This window comes from Semicossyphus pulcher, unplaced genomic scaffold (genome assembly GCF_022749685.1).
Source record: "Semicossyphus pulcher isolate SPU_LCO1_2020_fin unplaced genomic scaffold, fSemPul1.0.p SCAF_26, whole genome shotgun sequence".
Taxonomy (NCBI): Eukaryota; Metazoa; Chordata; class Actinopteri; order Labriformes; family Labridae; genus Semicossyphus; species Semicossyphus pulcher.
The window spans coordinates 686,691-708,305 of record NW_027211700.1 but is presented as its reverse complement, the minus strand read 5'-3'; the positions used below and the strand labels follow the sequence as shown (position 1 = coordinate 708,305).

At 44.3% G+C, this 21,615-nt stretch overlaps 1 protein-coding gene across 2 annotated transcripts; it reads right to left on the bottom strand.

The window, feature by feature from the left end:
- Window positions 1-777: 777 nt before the first annotated feature.
- akap1b (A kinase (PRKA) anchor protein 1b) lies at window positions 778-21,475 on the bottom strand. 2 transcript variants are annotated; one of them, XM_069676674.1, is made up of 11 exons: window positions 21,382-21,475; window positions 13,345-14,822; window positions 11,405-11,523; window positions 10,620-10,746; window positions 10,399-10,526; window positions 9,173-9,350; window positions 8,632-8,782; window positions 7,776-7,843; window positions 7,609-7,682; window positions 7,470-7,535; window positions 778-5,820 (listed from the first exon to the last, which is right to left on the bottom strand). In XM_069676674.1, the coding sequence occupies exons 2-11, from the start codon at window positions 14,795-14,797 to the stop codon at window positions 5,758-5,760; spliced, it is 2,427 nt and encodes an 808-aa protein (XP_069532775.1). In that variant the 5' UTR covers window positions 14,798-14,822; window positions 21,382-21,475; the 3' UTR covers window positions 778-5,757. The 2 variants fall into 2 exon arrangements, with proteins under 2 accessions (XP_069532775.1, XP_069532776.1); XM_069676675.1 differs by lacking the exon at window positions 21,382-21,475 and adding an exon at window positions 19,494-19,707.
- Window positions 21,476-21,615: the final 140 nt, after the last annotated feature.

The following is a 21,615-nucleotide window of genomic DNA, read 5'->3' as shown; positions in this document are numbered from 1 at the left end:
AAAACTTGATGCAAGGGAACCAAGACTTGATGCAAGCAAACCAAAACTTGATGCAAGGGAACCAAAACTTACTGTAAGGGAACCAAAACTTGATGCAACGGAACCAAAACTTGATGCAAGGGAACAAAAGCTTACTGTAAGGGAACCAAGACTTGATGCAAGCAAACCAAAACTTGATGCAAGGGAACCAAAACTTACTGTAAGGGAACCAAAACTTGATGCAAGGGAACAAAAGCTTACTGTAAGGGAACCAAAGCTTACTGTAAGGGAACCAAAACTTGATGCAACGGAACCAAAACTTACTGTAAGGGAACCAAAACTTGATGCAACGGAACCAAAGCTTACTGTAAGGGAACCAAAACTTGATGCAAGGGAACCAAAACTTACTGTAAGAGATCTATCACTTCATGTAAGGTAATGAAAAGTCAATGTGAGGGAACACTAACTTTTCGCAGGGTAACTCATACTAAGGCAAGGAAACATTAAACTAATGAAAGGTACCCAAACTTAAAAACTAATGCAAACAGAAACATCTCGAGGGAACCTGAAAATAAGTCCCACCGTGACCGTTAACAAGTGAAAATGACTGTAAATTTAATTGTAAACATTTAGTGTTTCTTTGACACAGAATGAAAATGCATGAATAAAAATACGGTGTCCTTTATATAGGTGTTGATGAGCCTGGTGATCATCGGAGTGGACTACAGGAGACAAAGGGAGAGTCGAGGCCTCGTACTGTGACCAAAGAAGACGTGGAAAAAGAGAGTATACCATAAACACTTTTAATAACTTTTATTTTTTCTCCTAATAGATCTGTACAATCAACAAATCAAACTTAAGATGAGCCTAGCAAAACTGATCTGTACATGTTAAATGCTTCTGGGCACAAGAACTTCACACCCATTTAAATAATCCAATGATCGACGTGTCGTCTAAACTATGCAAACACTTAAAAACCAGTCGCACAGCTGGAACAGTGAGTGACTGACGGAGGACGAGGAGGAGGAGGAGGAGGAGGAGGAGGAGGAGGAGGAGGAGGAGGATGAACCAGAACAAACCAAACAGAAACAACAAAATAATCATGTTCCCTTTATATCTCTTTCTCTCCAGTGTTATAGAAAAGTACAGTCAAATATCTTATTTACAGAGAAATGAACAGTTTGATCATTAAGGTGTGGGGGCTGTTGTCTTAAAGAGGGGTGGAGGGATATGCTAGTATTTAATCTGGATTAAAAAAGAAGGAACAAACAGGACCGTGTGAACACAAGCCATCGACACACAATATGGCTCCCATTCCAGCACCAACACGTGGACAACTTCCTGTCAGTAAATCATTGTCAAAATGCCTCGTTTCCTATACATGTGAATTTGATCATCCTCAGTGATACCCTTGACCTCCATCAGCTGCCCTAAAGCATGTTCATTAACCCTTCCTGAGATACATTATCCGTGTTTTAGAGGAGTTATTAACCTGTTGTTTACCTGTTTGACGTTCTCGAATGTAACCCCACATTCTCCCCCATTCTGTCCTTTAAGTTGTCAACATTTAGTTGCCTTATTGCTAATGAACAGTGACTTTATTTCCACTGAAAACAGACTCAATAAAAAAAGAAAAGTTAAAGTCACACAGAGTTCATGTTATTCAGAATTACAGTCGGGATTCATTCAGCACTGTTAGGCTGAAAACCAGAGAAGAGCAGAGCTGTGACTTCTTCATGTGATTCAATGTCTGAAAATACAAATCGATAAAACACCGCTGAGACATCAGGTGCAGATTGAGCTCTGTGGTTCTACATGTGGTTTAGAGCTGCAACAGTGGACCAATCACAGAACATGAATGTCCAACTGTAGAAAACGAAGTCATTTTTCTTAAACGTGGTGTTTGTGACGGTAAATGAAGATCCTTTGGGTTTTACACTATTGGTCAATCAGAAACAGCTATTTGCAGACATCACTCACATTTCTTTAGACGTTAAGATGAATCGATTTATCGTGAAAAGAAAACGATCCTGAGTCGCAGCTCTGATGTTGTGTCACTAATCCAGGGGGCCGTTTCATGAAGCAAGATGTTTAAAACAGGATTCATTCTTAGTTTAATAAATCACTCCAAACATTATACTTTAACTTAACCTCTTACTTGTCAGTCATGTTTCAATCTGAGCATAGAAATGTAATCTATATTTTATCCTCCTTCAGGCTCTTAGAGTGTTAAAGTCATCAACTTTATTTCATCCACAAGAAAATAATGAGACTGGATCTGTTAATCTGAGAGACACTGAGCTCTTATTTTGAAATTAAGACATGATTTTGTTTCCTGTCTTGGGCCTGTATCACAGAGAGATCAGCTGGTTAGTCGGCACTCTTTTGGCTTCACTCTGGTTTTCCTGGATCACAAAGCCGGCTCAGTTTAGCCGGGTTAGCTCCTACAGGATCCCCACAAAGACAGTGAGAGCAGAAATATATTTAGATTGGTAGAAACTCTTTCAGTGTAAAACAGAGTTTTTTATGCTCAATAATTAGTTTAAAATGTGTAAATTTTACACTTTACTTCACTGCAGCTCCGGACATGTGGCAGGTTTTCCTTATAATTCATAACAAAAGGCTCCGTCTCTTACTACAAAAATAACTCCACCGTGTGAGCTAGCTGCCATCAGTTATGAAAAGTTAAATTTAACGGTTATATTTTGCTCTGCTTTGGCAGCAATACAAGTTTAAATTAATTTGAACCCTTTATGTGCATCACATATTTTGTGTTTTTTTTGTTTCACACAAGCTGAAAATGTCGACATAAAGACTTCCATCATTTCATCTCATTCCTTTTAGAGTTCCCATTAAACCAAGAGATGTTTTTATAGGTTCTTCATATTTTAGTTTGTCATTAACACGAAACATGTTTTTCCTGCACATGTGGGCGTCTACAAAATGTGCGTCCAATAAAATGCCTCACAGATTTTCTATGTCCCTCCCCATAACGCACAGGTGCTAGCTAGCAGTTATAAGTCGTCATTGTGTCGGTTTAATGCTAACGGCTGCTGTAAACCTTGATCCCTGTTTTTATATTAGAGTAGTATTTCTACGTTGAATACACACATTAGAGACAGTATATGACTTTAGGTTTCTTCCTCCTGCTCTTTGCAAAACAACAATTTCAGTACGTTACTGCATAATTAGTTAAAAAGTTAAAAGCTAGCTTTAGCTGTGAGCTAAAGCTGATGTGTTTGATAAACAGTTGCAGACCGACACCTCAGACTAAACAGAGCCTGTTGATAATGATTAGCTTTGTGAAAAAGGACCCCAAGTGAGCCGGACGGATCTGAACTTGCTTCATGATACAGACGACAGAGGACAGACGGTTTGTGGCTTCAGATCAAAACTAATTTAAAACCAGAGAAAATCAAAGTAAACTCTATGAGAAGAGCACGGCTCGACTTTTAAACACTCTGATTAGCACAGGTGTGAACAGGTGTGGGACAGAGGATCCGTGGCTGTTCACCATGCTCACTAACGCACCATATTCACACGGCGGCCATTTTCCACTGACATCACGCTCAGAGTGGGAACACAAACGCTGTTAAACTGTTGCTCTGTTGTGGCGACACATCAACCACATCCTAGCTAACACTACTGTTTCATAACGTTTCAAGATAAGGCTAAGCTAATGATGTTAGCTAGCTGAACGTAATCTTAGTTGGGAATTGATTCCATCATTAGCTGTTGGGACTTCCGAATGAGTTTACAAAAATGACCGATCACCTATTAGCTACCTACAGCTAAAGTTAGCATTCAACCAATTTCAGGCCAACGTTACATTTCACAGTGTGCTAAACTATCCAACGGTTATGTTAACATTCAGCCACTTCCTAGCCACTTGTTATGTTAGCTAAGTAGGGGCTGGATGCTAACATAACCATTTGATATTGTCACACAATTGTTAGGAAAGGCTAATTATGTATGCTAGCTAATTGTAATGCAAGCCAAAAAGTGACTGAATGCTAACTTAAGCTATTGTGGCTTAACTGGTGGCTAATGAGTCACGAAAACAGTGTTTTGTAAAGTCTTTGGGAAAGCTAAGCTAATGCCTAGCTAACATTACATTTAGCTAGCTTACATCATTAGCTAGGAATAAACGCCTTTCCTCATCTTGTACTTTTATTAAATGGTATTGTTAGCTAGAAAGAGGCTGAATGCTAAGATTAGCTGTCGTTCAAAGGCAGCAGGGTTATCAATATGTTTAAACTTTTAACATGTCCTGATTTTCACGACAGCGTCTTTTCAGTTGCTGATTAATCTGGAAGCACTTTAAAGGCGTGTCAGATTTACAACATGTATAAAACAGCCTGTTAGCGTCCCACCCTGAGCTCTACACCGTGCATGAAGAGCAGCACCGCAGACTAAACTGTGTAGTGTTCCTCTCCTCATGTCCGTCTGAGCATCGAGTGTTTCCCTTGTTTCTGTAGAGCTCCAGGATATCTCATCTCTTAACACACATTCATGAACCAACAGGACATATTAGTGATTGTAAATCAGTGCAGACTTCAGCAGCTTTGTTTCCCTTCACATTTAGAAGTTTAAACCGTTTAGAGAGTGTAGTTTAAAGTTAGCACTCTGCTGCTGATAATGAGCCTCGTAACTTTAAAAAACTGCAGAATTTGTTTTTAAAAGTTCATGAGAGCAGGACATGTACGGTGCCTCTCATAAGGATGCAACCTCCTGGACTTCTTCACCACTCGTCACGTTACAACCGCAAAATTAAAAACAACAAATAGTCGAGAACTTTAAGCTGAAAGGGAAATATTACAAAGTATTCTGAATTATTTACTAAATTAAAAAGCGTTTGGTTATCTATAATAAGAATCTGTTTAAACTTCAGGTTGTAACTCTGTAAAATGCGCAGAAGTCCAGAGGAGGCGAATACTTATGCAAGGCACTGCATCCTGTGGCTAAAACACGTATAGAAAATTCATCTGTCAGGACTTCTTGGACATGAGATTTGGGGATTTGTAGTTTCTATAACAAAATCAAAGTACAGTTCTGTCAGTTATCTGTTCCACAAACCACACGTCGCCTCCATGAGAAAAAATCCTCCTGTAAATATTGAGTTTGAGAAATGTTAGTGTTCCAATGTGAAAAGCTGCATTCTGTGTGGTCGGTTGTACTTCCTGTTTCCTCTGTGACGCAGTGCAAGGCGGAGGAGAAAAAGTAGTTCCTTAGTCAGAGCCGGACAGAGACCTCAGAGAAGTCCTTGTCTCTTGAAGCCCCCCCAGCTCTGGGTCTCTACAGCGTTTCTGCCCCCCATTTTTAACCCCCCAAACACGTGTTAACCTTCAGCCGAGGTGAGTGACAGACTGACGCAGGCGTTTGTCCTGATGATCCACAGTCAGTGAGCAGACGTAACGTCGGATGATCGGGGAGGAAAAAAATATCGTTTGAACCTTTATTTAGTTACAATATAGATTTAAAAAAGAAAACATTTACAAGTACCTCTTCCTGTCCCTCGTTAAGTTCTTCTGCGTACATGAACAAGACGGGAAGGTTCTCTTATTTTGAAGCAGTGCCGTGTTCTCGTAGGTTTTATGCCGGCAAACAATTTTTAATTTCTTTTCAACAGGAATTCGAAAGGGTGGGGGGGGGCAACAAACAAAAAAACAAAAGAAAAACAATCTTTAGATCCAGTGGTGTGTGACCCAGGTCCTGATGACGGTGAGAGGATGGAGGAGGAGGAGGAGGAGGGGGAGGCAGGTGGAGGTCAGAGCATGTTCAAAATCCGTCCACCCAAACACCCAGACCCCGCTCTGCCAGCGTGCGGTTCACCGAAATCACCTGCAGGAGGAAAACATGCAGGTGACTCTCATGAGCGGGACGACAGAGTAATGTCGCACTCACCTGAAGGAAGTTCAAACATGCATGGAAGTTTGTCTGAACGTTTGTCTGAACGTTTGTGTGCATAAAAATAAACTGATAAAAATATTATTATATATCTATTATATTAAAATATTAAAAGAATCCACAATGTTCAAGAAAACAGGTGAACAGGTGTGAAAATTAACCTTAAATGGAAACAGGAGCAGAGAAGACGTCCGACGGAAACGTTTAGGATGTGATATCAGCCCGTTTAAATTTAACAGGAGCGTTCAGCGTGTTTCCAGTCCAATAATAAACGCTGCATCCCCGCCATTTTGTTATGACAACATGTAGAGACAGTGATAAATCTCTGTGTGCAGGTTTCAGGTTACAAATCAAAGGAAATCAAGGTATGAAATGACGTCAGCTTCAGCTCTAAATTCTTTCTGTGGTTCAGTTTAAAGTTTCCTTCAGTTACTTTGCGCTGTAGAGACGCTACGGAAACGCTACAGAAACTTTGGGCTGCAGAGACGCTACAGAAACTTTGGGCTGCAGAGACGCTACAGAAACTTTGGGCAGCAGAGACGCTACAGAAACTTTGGGCTGCAGAGACGCTACAGAAACTTTGGGCTGCAGAGACGCTACAGAAACTTTGGGCTGCAGAGACGCTACAGAAACTTTGGGCAGCAGAGACGCCACAGAAACTTTGGGCTGCAGAGACGCTACAGAGACGCTACAGAAACTTTGAGCTGCAGAGACGCTACAGAAACTTTGGGCAGCAGAGACGCTACAGAGACGCTACAGAAACTTTGGGCTGCAGAGACGCTACAGAGACGCTACAGAAACTTTGGGCTGCAGAGACGCCACAGAAACTTTGGGCTGCAGAGACGCTACAGAAATCATTAAGACGAAGTTATCGATGTGTGTCTGATTGTGTTGGAGCGAAGGTGGTGGGGACGAGGTGAAAAGGGCTCCTGCTTTATGAAGGAGTAAAAGACGCGTGCAGACTCCGTGTCACAGCGTGTGTGTGTTCCAATCGGACTCGAACATTAAAATCTGATCAAAGGCTCTGCTGTCTAAAAAAGACATTAACAATAAGCCTGCAGTCAGGCCCATCGAGGGTTCTTTATCTTTAGTTAGGCAGCACAGTCGCTGTTCTCTCTGCACAAAGAAAGATGGTCTTTTTGTTTTTAACCCTTTAAACTGCATTTTCCATCCAGGAGGAACTCAGTCGGGCCTCTCTGTCTGCCTCCATCTTTCACCGTCTTTACTGTAATACCTGTTGACCTGTAAAAGCTGACCCACCTTGTGACATCACTGATTATTCTGCAACACGGCGGCGCCCCAGCAGGGCTTACTGTTCAGTGGATGTTTTTACATGTGACATGTTCGTTACTAAAGCATCTACGCTTTGATGAGAGCTTCACTTCTGCTTCACCCTGTGCACTGATCTCAGCTGTGGCGTCATCTTAACGTCTGTTCTCATCGTTTAGAAGGAAACGTCCTTTTAAAGCCTTCCACATCGTTAACCTTCAAACTTACAGGTTTATAACACACACACATATACGTCACATACAGTACGAAGTTATTGTGAGTGTCAACATGTCGAGTGTGTCACAGCATCGTACCTCTTCTCCAACCATGTTCCACAAGTGCACCAGAGGCAGGCCTGTGTTGTTGTCGTAGTTTGAGACCTTAAAGAGACGAGCAGGCGGTTAGTCCTGGTTCTCTTTGACCTGAGAGCTTTCATGAGAAAGGTTCCCTCACCTGTGCGAGCAGCGCCACTCCTCTGGTCAGCTCCTCCAGCGCCGTCGTGGCCTCGGCTGAGAAGCGGTCCTCTCCTGATGAAGAGAAAAAGATGAACGAGCCGCTCAGAGTCAGACTGCAGCGTGAGACGGAGTTTTAACACTTTTTGTTCTTTTCATTTGTCCTACCTGGAAGTGGAGCGATGTTGTCGAGCAGAACTTCAGCACCTTGAAACGGTAGTGTTACAAAATCAGACCTGGGAAATCAGAGAGGAACAATCTGTTAAAGATGGACAAATATACATCACACATTCACGTGTGTCCCTCCTTTACGACTTGTAGTTTACTCGGTGAACGCGCTGCATGGACTCAGCTGCATGTCAGTCTGTATCTCTGCTCGCTCTTTGGCCCACACGGTCCCAAAAACAGGAGCAGGAACTTTTGGAAACAAAAACTCTGAGCGAGTCCAAACAGCACTTTACACACGTGTCAGCGTGACAATGTTAACTTAATAATCCATTGTCCTAATACTAATTCATCTCAATCACATCGGCTGTTTTTTTAACTGCTCCGACTTCGACCATGGAACCAGCAGCTGCTCGTGCGTCCAGTCGAAGCGGACCTGTTTCTCACATTCACACAGCACTGACGGTTTCTGTGTCTGCTGAAGAAACCTCCACTAGGTGCCACCGTTTGACAGTATTTAAGTTTTATAAGTCTTCATAAGTTTAAGACATAACCGGTGTTACAGCTAAAACAAAGCAAGCATCTAATATTTTATTCCACTTAGATCAAACACACGGGGAGACTAGCAGAACTTCTTTCTTTACGTCTTTCAGAAGAAAAGCCGTTTCTTCTGCTGTGTACGGTCGTAACTGTCAGCATGAAATGTTCCAACGGGACTCACTAATACACTCGCGTGTTTATTACTGACAGGTGTGAACTGTTTGTTGGTTTGTATGGTTGTTTAAATGTTTGTTGTTGTATTCTTGTTCGTAAATGTTACTTTAAAACATAAACACACAGCGTGACCTTTGACACCGACCTGATCTGTCGTAGTGAGTCGATCTTGACGCGGTCGTAGCCTCCGTAGTCGACGTATCTGATCTCCACTTCATTCGTTTCTTTGTAGAAGGTGATGACCTGAGCTCTCCACCACGCTCCTTCCACCGCCGGAGCCGCACAGATCACACCCACTGCACACATGGACGTTCATAATGATGTCATTAGAAATGAGGGTGAGGTGTTACATTAGTCTCAGGTGCAGCAAAGGGTTATTTTAAAACTGTAAATAATGAAACAAACGTTTGTCCTGGTGATTCTTTACGCCCCGTAAGGTGGCACAGAACATTTACACCAACAGGAGCACCTTGAGTATCAGACAGGTGAGATTTTAATTTAAATCGATTACATCTGATCGATTTATGAGGTGATTGAAGACAGCTGTGTAATTACAATGAGAACATTTATCATTGTGTGTGTGTGTGTGTGTGTGTGTGTGTGTGTGTGTGTGTGTGTGTGTGTGTGTGTGTGTGTGTGTGTGTGTGTGTGCGTGTGTGCGTGTGTGCGTGTGTGCGTGTGTGTACCTTCAGCAGGTGAGGGCAGGGCCGGCGTGCCCGGCTGGGAGTAGCAGAGGAACATCTGCTGGTCGAGGCTCCGCAGGGCGTGGTAGGTGGGGTGTGTGTGCTGCTGCACAAAGACGTGACCGGCTGACACGATGTTCACCACGATCACCTCCACCGTCACTCCGCTGGGGAGCAGGAGCTGAGGAGACGAAGAACAGAACAACTTTTACTCCGACAGTGAGGAGTGATCCGTCTGCCCGTCAGGTTCGTCCAAAGAGAGCAGCATCAAAGATAAACTCCGACGGTAACGTTGGACTTTGGGTGACAGGATGTTGGCCGACTGATTTGAGTATAAAAACATTCACATTGAAACTTTTCTGTCAGTAGTTTCATGAGACACATTCAGTAAACAAGAAGGGTGAGGGAGGTCAGGGTCAACAAACAGCAGCACTCTGACTTCACTCCAGATCTGAAGAAGAGGTTCACATGTCTCCTGATTCCTTCAACGCTGCTGAAAACAAACTAAAACAAAAGTTGCTCAACTTTTTATACAGTGAAATGCAACATTATCACACCATGTTGAACTCCTGAAGGAGCTTCGGTTATTTCACAGAAGCGAAATGTCTGCTGTTGTTTTAGCTTCAGTAAAACTATCGATAAATTGACTTCCATCGATTAAGAAAACAAGATACTCGAGCTAAAGTAATTATTGTCTCACAACGATGTTCCAGTTTTGTCTCGGGTTATAAATCAAGCGCGCCTCTTTCCTCTACAAACTAAATTCACCAAAACCAGCGACTGTGATTTTCTTCAGAGTCGAGCAGTCCTGCTCAAAGGAGAACGATCCTGCAGCGTGTGGTGAGCACGTTTCTGATGACACTCCTCGTTCCCGCCCTGTGAACGGCTCGGTTCTGTCTGACTCTGGATCAGCTCTGGCGGCACTTTATAGGATCCAAAGAGGATTCGCTTGTTGAATCAATCAATCAGTATTCCCAAACCACTGAGACTGACTGCTTCTGACATTTGATCACATCTGTGGCTTTCATTCACCTTTTCACCAACAGTGTTTCTCTCCTCTTCTTCATCTTTCAGCAGATAACTGAAACAGTCCTCAGTGTCCCTCAGGAAGCTGCTCTTCCTTAATTACTGATGCATTCTGCAGATCTTTCGTGGGCTTTGTTGGTTTTGGTTTGATGCACAAATGGAAAAAATACTAGTTGCATGGAGGAGTCAGAGAGCTCTCTTACCCAGGAGGTCATAGGAAGTGATGGCAACGTGAGGGGCGGCGGCGGAGGTGCATAAAGGTTCGTCAGGTCCAGATCTTTGAACTTCTTCCCAATCAGGGACAGAGCTTTGTCGACCTGCTGCTGCGTACCTGCACAGAGAGCAAACACCAGTCAGACACCCTGATTCAGTGTGGATCCTGTGAACCAAGCAGGAGAGGATGTGGAGCGGGTGTCAGACTCACCCTCTATGTGACAGATCTGGAACTCCTGAGTATAAGGCAGAGTGGAGATGTAGATCTTCGCACCAGAGTTCTGCTTCAGGAAACTCACGTATCTCCCTTGTTTCCCTATTAACCGCCCGACCAGATGCTGCAACAGGAGGAAGAGACATGTCAACGCGTCTCCCAAACAGCACAAACATTTTAGAACCCCAACGCTGAGAGAAAGGGATCATCGGAGTTTATCCTGTGAATGTTCATCCCTCCAGATATTCTGGTGAATCAAACAGCATCGTGTCTGGGTTTAAATCATCACCTGGAGTCGGGCTGTCATAATACCAGACTTTTACACCTCAGTATGATTCTAGTAAAACAACAACAATACATCTTTAGATCCACGAGACGACAAAGACCTCCATGCACACATAACATCTTTCTGCACACAGGGCTGCTGGAGAAACACTGAACACAAACACCTTTAAAAACGCTGTTATTTTTTCAACTTGAGCAAGTACGAAAATTTAAACTTCACTGTGTCCCCTCGAGGGGCAACAGTCAGGCAGCAGAGAACAGAAACACTTCAGAACAGAGTTTTTGTTGTGAAAACGACAGGAACAAAAACAAGCAGCTGTTTGAGTCTGAAGTCAGTCAGGTGGACGTGTTCGTCCTCTGCACCTGGACTCTGATCTGCTCTACTGCTGGAAATGATTAACTGTTTTACTCTGACCGGTAGGAAGGAAAATGACCTCATCGGAGAGCTGGTGTAATGAGCACATGTCGCACTGATCAGGTGTGATGGCTTTACTCACCTTTGGCACCTCAATTTCCCAGATGATGAGCTCTGAGCTGGAGGAGGCAGCGTGGTTACTCTCACCGACACCCATCGTGCACCCGCTGTCCACCGAGTCCATGCTGTTCACGTCAGAGCCTGCAGAGAGACACGCATCACCTTTACCTGCTACGCATCACCTTTACCTGCTACGCATCACCTTTACCTGCAACTTTTACTGCAACACATCACCTTTACCTGCAACTTTTACTGCAACACATCACCTTTACTTGCAACACATCACCTTCACCTGCAACGCATCACCTTTACCTGCTACGCATCACCTTTACCTGCTACGCATCACCTTTACCTGCAACTTTTACTGCAACACATCACCTTTACCTGCAACTTTTACTGCAACACATCACCTTTACTTGCAACACATCACCTTTACCTGCAACGCATCACCTTTAGCTACAACGCATCACCTTTACCTGCTACGCATCACCTTTACCTGCAACTTTTACTGCAACACATCACTTTTACTGCAACACATCACCTTTACTTGCAACACATCACCTTTAGCTACAACGCATCACCTTTACCTGCTACGCATCACCTTTACCTGCTACGCATCACCTTTACCTGCAACTTTTACTGCAACACATCACCTTTACTTGCAACACATCACCTTTACCTGCAACACGTCACCTTTATCTGCAACACATCACCTTTACCTGCAACACGTCACCTTTATCTGCAACACATCACCTTTACCTGCAACACGTCACCTTTATCTGCAACACGTCACCTTTAGCTACAACGCATCACCTTTACCTGCAACTTTTACTGCAACACATCACCTTCACCTGCAACACATCACCTTCACCTGCAACACATCACCTTCACCACTGAAACCTGCAACCTTTACCTGCAACACGTCAGTGAAACCTGCCTGATCAGTTGCCCCAAAAGAATTTCAAGTTTCCTTTCAGACATTTGCCCCGTCGGCTGTGACGAGTCTCTCACACATTAAAAGGAAAAAGGGGTTTAAAGTGCAGTTAGCATCCTTATCTCTTAGCTTGTTAGCTTGTAGCTGGCTAACGCAGCTTGAGTTGAGCTCAAAACTATGACAAAGCTAATGCTAACTGTAGCTCTGTGTACAGACAGATCTGCTGTCTTCTGCAACTGATGTTTCAGGTTTCTTTGAAATTGTTCATGATGAGACGTCGCTCCTGAGGAGTTCGTTTGAGCCTCACATTTTAAAGACGTTCACATGTTAAACATTAAACATGACTGACAGCTCGCTGAGTTTGAACAAACACTGAGTTCATGCTGAAACTTCATGAGCAAAGCTCTGCTTTGGACTCGTTTGTTTTTCATGATGTTCTTAAACTTCAGTGAGACGGTTCCCTGCAGGAGACGTTTGTGAGCCTTTATTTAATATTAAATCAGTGCTTGTGCCGTACTATAATCTCATCCACAGAACCACAACAAAAGACTGCAAAGATGAGTTTTGTATTTTATCACATTACTTTTATGAATGTTTAAAGATAGCCACCTAGTTCGTCACTAACATAGATGATGTAAAAACATGGCGGACTGAACAGAAGCTCAGTTTGTTCAATTACAGCGTCTCCTATAAACGCTGTTGCACTTCGCCCTGCAACCTTGGACTGTAATCTGCTGCCCTGTCCTTATTATAGTTTATCATTAACCAGCTGACTGTGTGGCGGGGGCAGATCTAGAGGGGTGGCATCAGGGGCAGCAGCTACACTAAAAACAACCCAACCCCCCCAAGCTGCCACGTTTAGGACAAACTGAATCAAAGATATAAATATGAAGAGTGTAGGGCTGGTTGGACATTAACAAGAGCAAAACTCAGATGTCTGAGTGTCAGTGAACGCAGCAGGTGATGCGACAGTCGTCCCTTCATAACGTCACTGCTAACACTACAGTGTAAACGGACAGCTGTCTCACCTCCAGACTGATCCGTCTCCACCTCACTTGCCCCGTGCGCTCCGTTCCTCAGACCCATCCCGTTCAGCCTCTTTATCTCTCCTGCAGCGTCCACCGAGATCTCGTCCCCTTCAGCCAGAACCGTCTCCTCTGTGGTGGACTCCACCTGTGACGGAGGCTGCGAGGCTTCTCTCGCCGACAGGTCCGTCACCTGGATCACGTCCGTGTGGTTGTCGAACACGCTGTTGATCAGGTCCTCGCTGCTGACGCCGTCCTCGGAGTGAAACGTGCTGCAGGCCGAGTCCTCGGCCAGCGCGGCCGCTTCGTCTCCCCTCAGCTTCATGTGGAGCAGGGAGGAGCTCTGTGCAGGCTGGTGCAGCGGCCAGTGTCCTCTCTGTGCACCCTGTTTCTGATGAACTCTGACCTCTACAGGCTCCCACACTGCAGCCGAGGAGCAGCCGTTAGACAGGCCCTGCTCCTCCTTCTCGCTCTGAGAGCCGCTCGTCAGCAGGTGAAGCTGCTGCTGAGCTGTGATTGGCTCCTGTTGGGAACAAAGTCTACCGCTGCGGTCTGTTACATGGCTGCCGGTGACCCCGAGGACCTCCTGGGTGGCTGCAGAGATGACCTCAGTTATGAGTCCAGCTGCCAGTAGCTCCAGATCCGGCTCCTCACTGCTGTACACCTGGACCTCCTCTGTGGTCTCTGACGAGGAGACGGAGGAGTCCTGGACAGCCGTGAGGGCTGTGGAGGCCGGGGAGGGGGAGGGGAAGGTGGGCGTGCTGGTCAGGAGGTGCTGCTGGAAATCCTGCGATGAAGGGGGGGTCTCCAGAGAGTCGGCCTCCGACGGGATCACTCTCTGCACTTTGGCGGGGGTGACGGTACAGACCAGCATCTCTTCCTGTGTGTTTACAGTGCTGTGGTGCTTTGCCACCTCCCCCTCGGGCTCCGGCCTCTCTGCGTCAGAGAGGGGGGAGGAGCTGGAGACTTTGGTAGACTGGGAGGGCAGGATCACCTCCTCGAACGCTGCTGCTGGAGCGGCGTGATCTTTGACGCGGTGCGTCTCCAGCTCTGTCACCGAGCTTCTCTCTGGATCTTTGCGGTCCATCGATGACGCCTGAAGGCCGTCGTCTTCTTCTTTCCCAGGTGACGTCTGAGTGAAGTCGGGAGGTATTCTCCCGATGTGAGGAGCAGCATCCTCAGACCTCTGTGCTGCTTCAGAGGAAACACCCTCATGTTGTGTTCTCTGGGTCCTGACCTGTGCAGGTGTGTGGGCGGGGCTCTCTCTGCCTTTCTCCACCAAACCGTTGCTTCCCTCTGCTGGAGACGTTCTGAGGCCCGTGGCGGTGGGAGCCCCCTCCAGACTGTCATGGCTGATGAGCCGCTCTTTCTTCCGTGAGATGTACCACCACCAGCCGATCAGTGCGAGGACTCCGGGCAGCGTGTAGGGGACGACAGAGCGAAACCTCAGCGGCATTTCCTCAGGACGCTAACAGCTACACCTGGAAGGTACAAAAACACACGAAAAACTCCATCAGATGAGGGACAGTCCACTTTCACACACCTGTGAAAACGGGTCGATTCAAGGATTCACGTCACCTTTAATTTTCACACACTAACTGAGTGTTCGTTGGTTTAAATGATCAACCTGCACACAGAGCTGGTACACATCCGTGTCTCCCTCTCAGTCATAACTAATGATCCACAGGTGTGTGTTGGTGTCTCTGTGTTTTCTTATTTTGCGGCTTTATTTAAAAAAAACTAAAAGGTGACAGCTCTGTCCTCTCCTGTGTTTCTGCAACCGAACCTCGGGGTTTCCTTGTTCCTCTCTCTCCTCATCCGTCGATAAAACACCTCTTCCAAATACCTGTGTATTAAATGTCCTCTTCTTTGCACGCATCAAACACAGGATCAAAAAGGAGATTGAGCTTTCTATAAATTGATACCTAATCCACAAAATATTTCATGACTATGCCAACAACACTCCCCTGCAGGAAGACATTTGTCCTTGCCACCTGAGCTTCCTGTTGAAAAAACACTAAATGCTGTAGTAACAGTGTTTATCTGAGATCAATTTAAACAGGACCATGTAAAAAAAAAACAAAAAACTGCCATTCTGAACACGCCTGTGGTCGTCACGCTGCTTTGTTCTTGTACGTTAGCTAAACAAAATGACGACACATGACGCCTCCAGGACAGGAGGCTCCTTAGCTTCCTGTCAGGCATCGCTACAAGAGTTTGTGTTTTAGATCGATGAACAGAACTGGGGAAAAAACAGACCCCTCCTTTTGCAGACGCCTGCAGGAGGACCTCCTCCAAAGAGTGAAACTTGAGGTTCCTTTTCTGAACTACAAACCCTTCGACCTCAAAGCATAACAAACAACTTATCAATTAAAATGAGCAGCAACACAGACGGGCTGAAGGAGTTAACAATGATCAGCTTATATCAAGGAAACCAGTGTGGAACAGCCCCGTGCTGCAGGCAGAGTGTCAGCGAGGTGACTCCCTGTGTGTTAAAAAAAGGCTGTGTGCACATGCCTTTCCTTAACAGACCTGCACAGGCATGCATCACATGAGACGCGACTCAATCACAACCTGCCATGCTGCCTGGCTTCATATATGTACATCTGTGTGTGTGTGTGTGTGTGTGTGTGTGTGTGTGTGTGTGTGTGTGTGTGTGTGTGTGAGTGTGTGAGTGTGTGTGTGTGTGTGTCAGAGAGGTAGCACCACTGAACCTGGACTTTTGACCTCTTAGGCCTCTGCCACTCCCACCTGCTCGATGTAATCAGCGGCTGTCGCTCGGCGGTACAGTGCTGGGATTATTTTCAACACTGAGAACAAACAGACTGTATACAAGCAGAGGAGTTAATGCAGACGTCACTTAAACTTGAGTTTATGGTCTCAGTCTCTAGTTTCAAGTCTTCTTCAACACAGCGTGATGCTCATTTAGTCACTGATGCTCCCATTGAGAGTCACACAGACCAGGAAGAGGGCGGGGTTAGGGCGGGGCTACCTGTGAGTGACAGGTCTCTTCCTCTGTGAACTGAAAAATGTCTTGTTTAGCTGTTCTAAAAGTTGTTCTTAAAGACACAGTGCACAGTTCATTTCTTCGGTGCGTACATTAAATATTTAATATTACAGCTACTATGAATGACAGATGCTTCTGGCAAACCAAGCTAGCATTAGCTGATAACTTGTTGGCTAACCCCTCGCTCCTCTCCAGCCTCTGACCCAAACATCTTCTGGCTCCAAACAACAACATGGTGACTACAAAATCTCAAGGCTCCAAAACAGATATCGAAGTGGCTTCATCCCTTCTTATATACAGTCTATGGTAAAATGTGAAGAGCTGCTGCAGAAATAATTGGTTCTTGTATGTTTTACATGAATGTGAGATTATCCCTGGTAACGTTTCATTTCAAGCTGTTGTATAAACGTTCCTGGAAACACGTCTGCATTCAAACATCTTCAGGAGGCAAACACATGAATGTGCCGAGGCTGCAAAGCCACGAAGACTCATTACTGAAGAGGTGTGAAAGACTACACCGGCCTCACATCAGGCTGATAACACGGAGGACTGAACCGACATTTACAGGAGGATAAAAACACTGAACTATTCAAATGGCTGAAATTACAACCTGTTTGACTTCTTTAAACTGAACATAATTCTGTCACCTCTGTGATATTTGGCAGCTCCCTCTGTGTGATTATAGCGTCGTGTTACTGCAGAACTACTGTTACAGGTCTGTCAGGAGGAACAACCAGCGTCAGCAGCTAAACATAGCTCCTATATTTAAGTTTATTTTACATAAGAGCCGAGACTATTAATGGTCGAGTTGATTGAAATAAATTAGTAGCCAACTGTTTTGGTTTCATTCATTTTCAAGCAAAAATGTCAAAATAATCGCTGGTTCCATCTTTGTGTAATCGGCTGCTTTTCTTTGTTATTTATGATCCTGTAGATTATTTTGTCTCCGGGCTCCGAGCTTGATGCTACATCAGACTGCTTGTTCGTCAAGAGCAAATTAGCATCGAAGGTTTAATTCAGATTAATTTTAGTGTCCAACTGAGATAACGGAAACATCCTGTCCTGTCCTTTTGAAAGTATTCAACCGACGCTGCTCCTCTCAAACGGACGAACCTGCCGGGCCTAACCTACGGTGCAGGACTCCATCCGACCGTCAGGGAGAGGAGCGAGCATTGATTTGATCGAACTACTTTTATCTGCCTCGGTTTAAAAACCTTGTTAGCATTAGCTTGTTGGAGTCAAGCAGGTTAACCCTTTGATGGCTAATTACAGGCCTGCAGCAGCCACAAACTCAGAACCGTTTCCTTTTTATTTTCAGCAGAACTTTAGATTTTTTGATTGCTGTTCGGATGTAAAGAGAATTTCAAACTATTTTATATACTATGTGTTTATTGTGACGCCTAACAACATCAGGAAAAGGGGCTAATTCTGCAACATTTACATCGTTTAATAGTTGCGTTTTGTTCCTTTGCACAATAAATAAATTACAATCATAGGACCACAGAAATCTTCAGTTATTAGACAAACTAATATTGTTTTCTGTAACCCAGCTAAAGACAGGTAATCGTTGCTCAAAGCCGCAGGGTTCATGAGATCTGATGTTCCATGAATCAAACGAGCACGGACACACTCATAATGTGGACTTGGTCATTTGTTTTCTTAGATGTCGAAGTGTCCTTGAACGCACCAACAGGGAGATTTTAGTCGCTGCTGGTCCACCTGTTGATCCCAGAAGAAAAAAGTGATGCAGACACGAAGGACGAGCGACACCTTAAAAGTTTCGGGATCACTCCTGTGCTGGATAATTGAAGCTTATACACTTTTAAAAAGCAAAGCTACAACACGTAGGTAACTTGAGAATTAAGTAAATGTGTCCTCATTCAACGTCGCTGCTCCGCCTTTATTCAAACAATCCAGACTGAATTTGATCATTGTGCTGCACTGACAGGTTTCATGGCACATTAAATTAGACGAGACTGATTCAAGTCGAGTCGTTTGTGCACTAAACTTACAGTATTATCTTAATATTCTGTGTTACTGCAGTTTTGAAAAGGACAATATATCAAAGAAGAAAAGGAGGAGGAGAAAGTGTTCACAGAAGATCTGAGATGAAAAGTTATGACTGGATAAAGTCAAAATGTCAAACAGACAAGAAATGGCTTTAAAATCATGCCAATAATTCAGCTGTGAAAAATATTTAAATCACCATGCAAACTGATAAATAGATCAGGCTCAGCTTTACATTACAAGAAACTAACTTTTTAAACTTTGACATGAACACCAGCAACCAAATCAAAGCTGTTTAAATAAGCAAAGGCTGCTTTTAAAGTAGAGTACACCTGGTAAACCTGTCGTCCTGGAGTTCATCCATTAATAAGAAAGAAGTGGTCTTAACTCCCCAGATTTAGTACACCTAATGTGTGGAGATATTAAAAATGCATTCACTGTTTAATATCAAATCAACACCTGGAAATCTTTACACAAGTGCACAAAAGCTAAAAACAGGTGTGCCTGTACACACGTTTCTCTGAAATGGTGGCACACACCAGTACATTCACCTTGGACAAGGTTACAATAGAAGAAACAAGCAGTCAAACAAACGTGGATCCCTCCTCACAGGTTAGACTGAAGCTGACTGGTGTTTATCTTGACCTTAAAGTCCACATTCAGACTGTGACCTTGGCGTTCAGATATCAGGGGAGTGGCCGGGCTGTATTTACATGTTACAAATCTTAAAGCGTGGTTACTACAGGCAGCATAAGCAGCTTTCATAAAACAGCACTCTCTCACAGCACACACACTCACACGCGATTATTACGGGTGATATGTTACAGGTGTGGGAACTTCATAAAAGCCGAATTGTAAAGTTGCCCTCATCGCAGCACAGTAACGTGAATTTTATTGGTAGAGACGGTATGGACTGTGTGCCATGCATCGGTAGCTCAAATTGTATTTTTTTTCAACGCAGTCTGGCTTAAATAGGACCGATCGTTACTGTGGCTTCTCTGCTGCATTAAGTTTGAACTACAGCTAAGAAGGGTTAGTGTTAGCTACAATAGGCTAGCATTTCTATTGAGAGAACAAGAGCCTAAATAAAATCATATTACATTTTACAAACACATGACATGATCACAGGTTGACTTACCGGGTTGTCTAAGGCGCTGCAATAGGCGAGGGTCATAACGCCAACTTTCAGCGACGACTTAACGTAGCCTAAGCCAGACCATCTCCACTAGCGACGTGCTAATAATACCTACAATGTGACTCCATGGTGCTCATGATAAATAATCCCGTTGGCCTCGTCTCGTGCCCAACATCAGCTAAAACCCCCGTCGATCATTCCATCACAACACAGACAGGCTAACGGACGTAGCTAGCTAGCTAGCTAACAAACAAAGATCACAAAATGAAACTTACAATTATTATCGTTTTATGTTCCACCATATTATAGGTAACCCTAACCCAAGATCACAATATCGAAACTAGTTTCTAATACGTTACGTCTCTTTCAACCTTTGGATGCCTTACTACACTGCTGCAGAATGGTATCCCTCTGTGAAGTAAGTGCGATAAGTTAGCAACCAAGGAGATCAAGTTACAGAAACTTGGTTAATATGTGCTCCCTTGTGTCAGATTTTAATGCCGAGTTTATCCGAAAACACTGTATATCTACATATGAACGTAACTCCAGAATAAAAAGGCACAGTGTTTAGCCAGTACAATAGAAAATATTAATTGGCAGATATATACATGAAGCTTGGCGTAGCACTGGCCTGAATGATAATCGGCCGGTATCAGACGTGGTTGTGACATACCCTGCATTCAGGTGGTGTCGGCATAATCGGAAAAATTAGTTTCCTAGTGGGGAAATTCGCGTGAATGCCACCTCAATTCGGAGCAACACATTTTAAAGTTAACACATTTTGTTAACAAATTTAGTTGAATCGTCTAAACGTTTGTATTCATCCACGTACTGCATGTCATTACTGGGTTCCTTTAAATATATAATATAGCATAAGGCAGAAACTGTTAGTTGTTGGACAAATGGAATGACCTCGGTTTGTTTTGAGTAATAAAATACGTATTTGTAACGGCCACGTTGTTTCCATATTACGACTAAAACCTTGTAAACACCTTGTTAGTCGGAAGAACGACTTTCAAACTCAGAAAATGTGACCATCCGAGGAGCACGTGAATGCAGCATAACGCATGGCTAGTTAGGAGGCCGCAGTGCACGATACAGTGCATGAAGTTAGCAAGCTAGCCCAGCACATTGGTTATAATGCTAAAAAATGTATTATTATAAATATGTATTGACAAGTCAGGGCAGCTAATCGCACAGTCCGCTCACTGCACTCACTATTTGTGTCCTAATACCATGACCGTGCAGGTTACATAATTAAACCTCCGTTTTTAAAGCCACTTTGTATTTCACAGACAGACCATCATGTTAGGCCACCTCATAATAGCAATGCATCACACAGCTATGAACGCAACAACACGGACCAATGAGGGCCTGTGCCGGACTGACGCAGGGTTAAAGGACATTTTGAGCCAAAGAGAGCTGCTGTCCTACATGGGCCGCAGACCTTCACGTTAGCCTGCTAGCCGGCCTGAACACAATCATAGCACACTGCTTTCTTCCTGCTGACAAACCGCGAGCATGTGTTCCATTCAACACACATGGTGCGGTTGTTAGACAGAGCACCGACACTGATGGAGGGGAAGAATTGGGCTAATCTAAGTTACACAACAGGGAGAGGAGCTAGCCGGAGTGTGTAAAGATGAGTAGGCTAGTTGTTCAATGACATGGGATTACTGCACTCAGTCTGTGACACAGTAATCTATAGACAGTCTGCAGAGACGCGTGTAAATGTCAATGAATGGTTTTTACACACTGTGCGCGTGTTCCAGCCTTGTGTGAGGTTTTGAACTAAGTCACGCTGTGTGAACATGATGTAGATGCTATCGGCGTGCACAGTCTGTACTTTCAGTTGCGAAATGCGCTCTTTCCTCTCTTATAGGTTACTTACAGTATTTTAGGGTCCTCGGTGCCGCCACGATGAGAGCAGTACTGATAATGTGAGATTTCTTTAAACGTGTCCCTGTGGAAAGTCAGTCTCTCCTCCCCACGTGTTGACCGACTAGCACCAGTCTAAAAAAAACACAGACTAAACAGCTGGTAAAGTCTCGCGAGAGTCAGACGCTCGGGCCGCCTGAAGTCTCGCGTCATCTGAGAATGCAGTAAAGGTATATTTCAGACATGC

What these genes read in the sequence shown, in the direction of transcription:
- akap1b (XM_069676674.1), bottom strand. Translation starts at nt 14,797, where the DNA reads ATGCCGCTGAGGTTTCGCTCTGTCGTCCCCTACACGCTGCCCGGAGTC. An exon ending in CACTTCCTATGACCTCCTGG is followed by an intron (nt 9,351 to 10,398) that starts GTAAGAGAGCTC and finishes TCGTCTCCTCAG; the next exon opens with CTCCTGCTCCCCAGCGGAGT. An exon ending in GACTCACTACGACAGATCAG is followed by an intron (nt 7,844 to 8,631) that starts GTCGGTGTCAAA and finishes CTGATTTCCCAG; the next exon opens with GTCTGATTTTGTAACACTAC.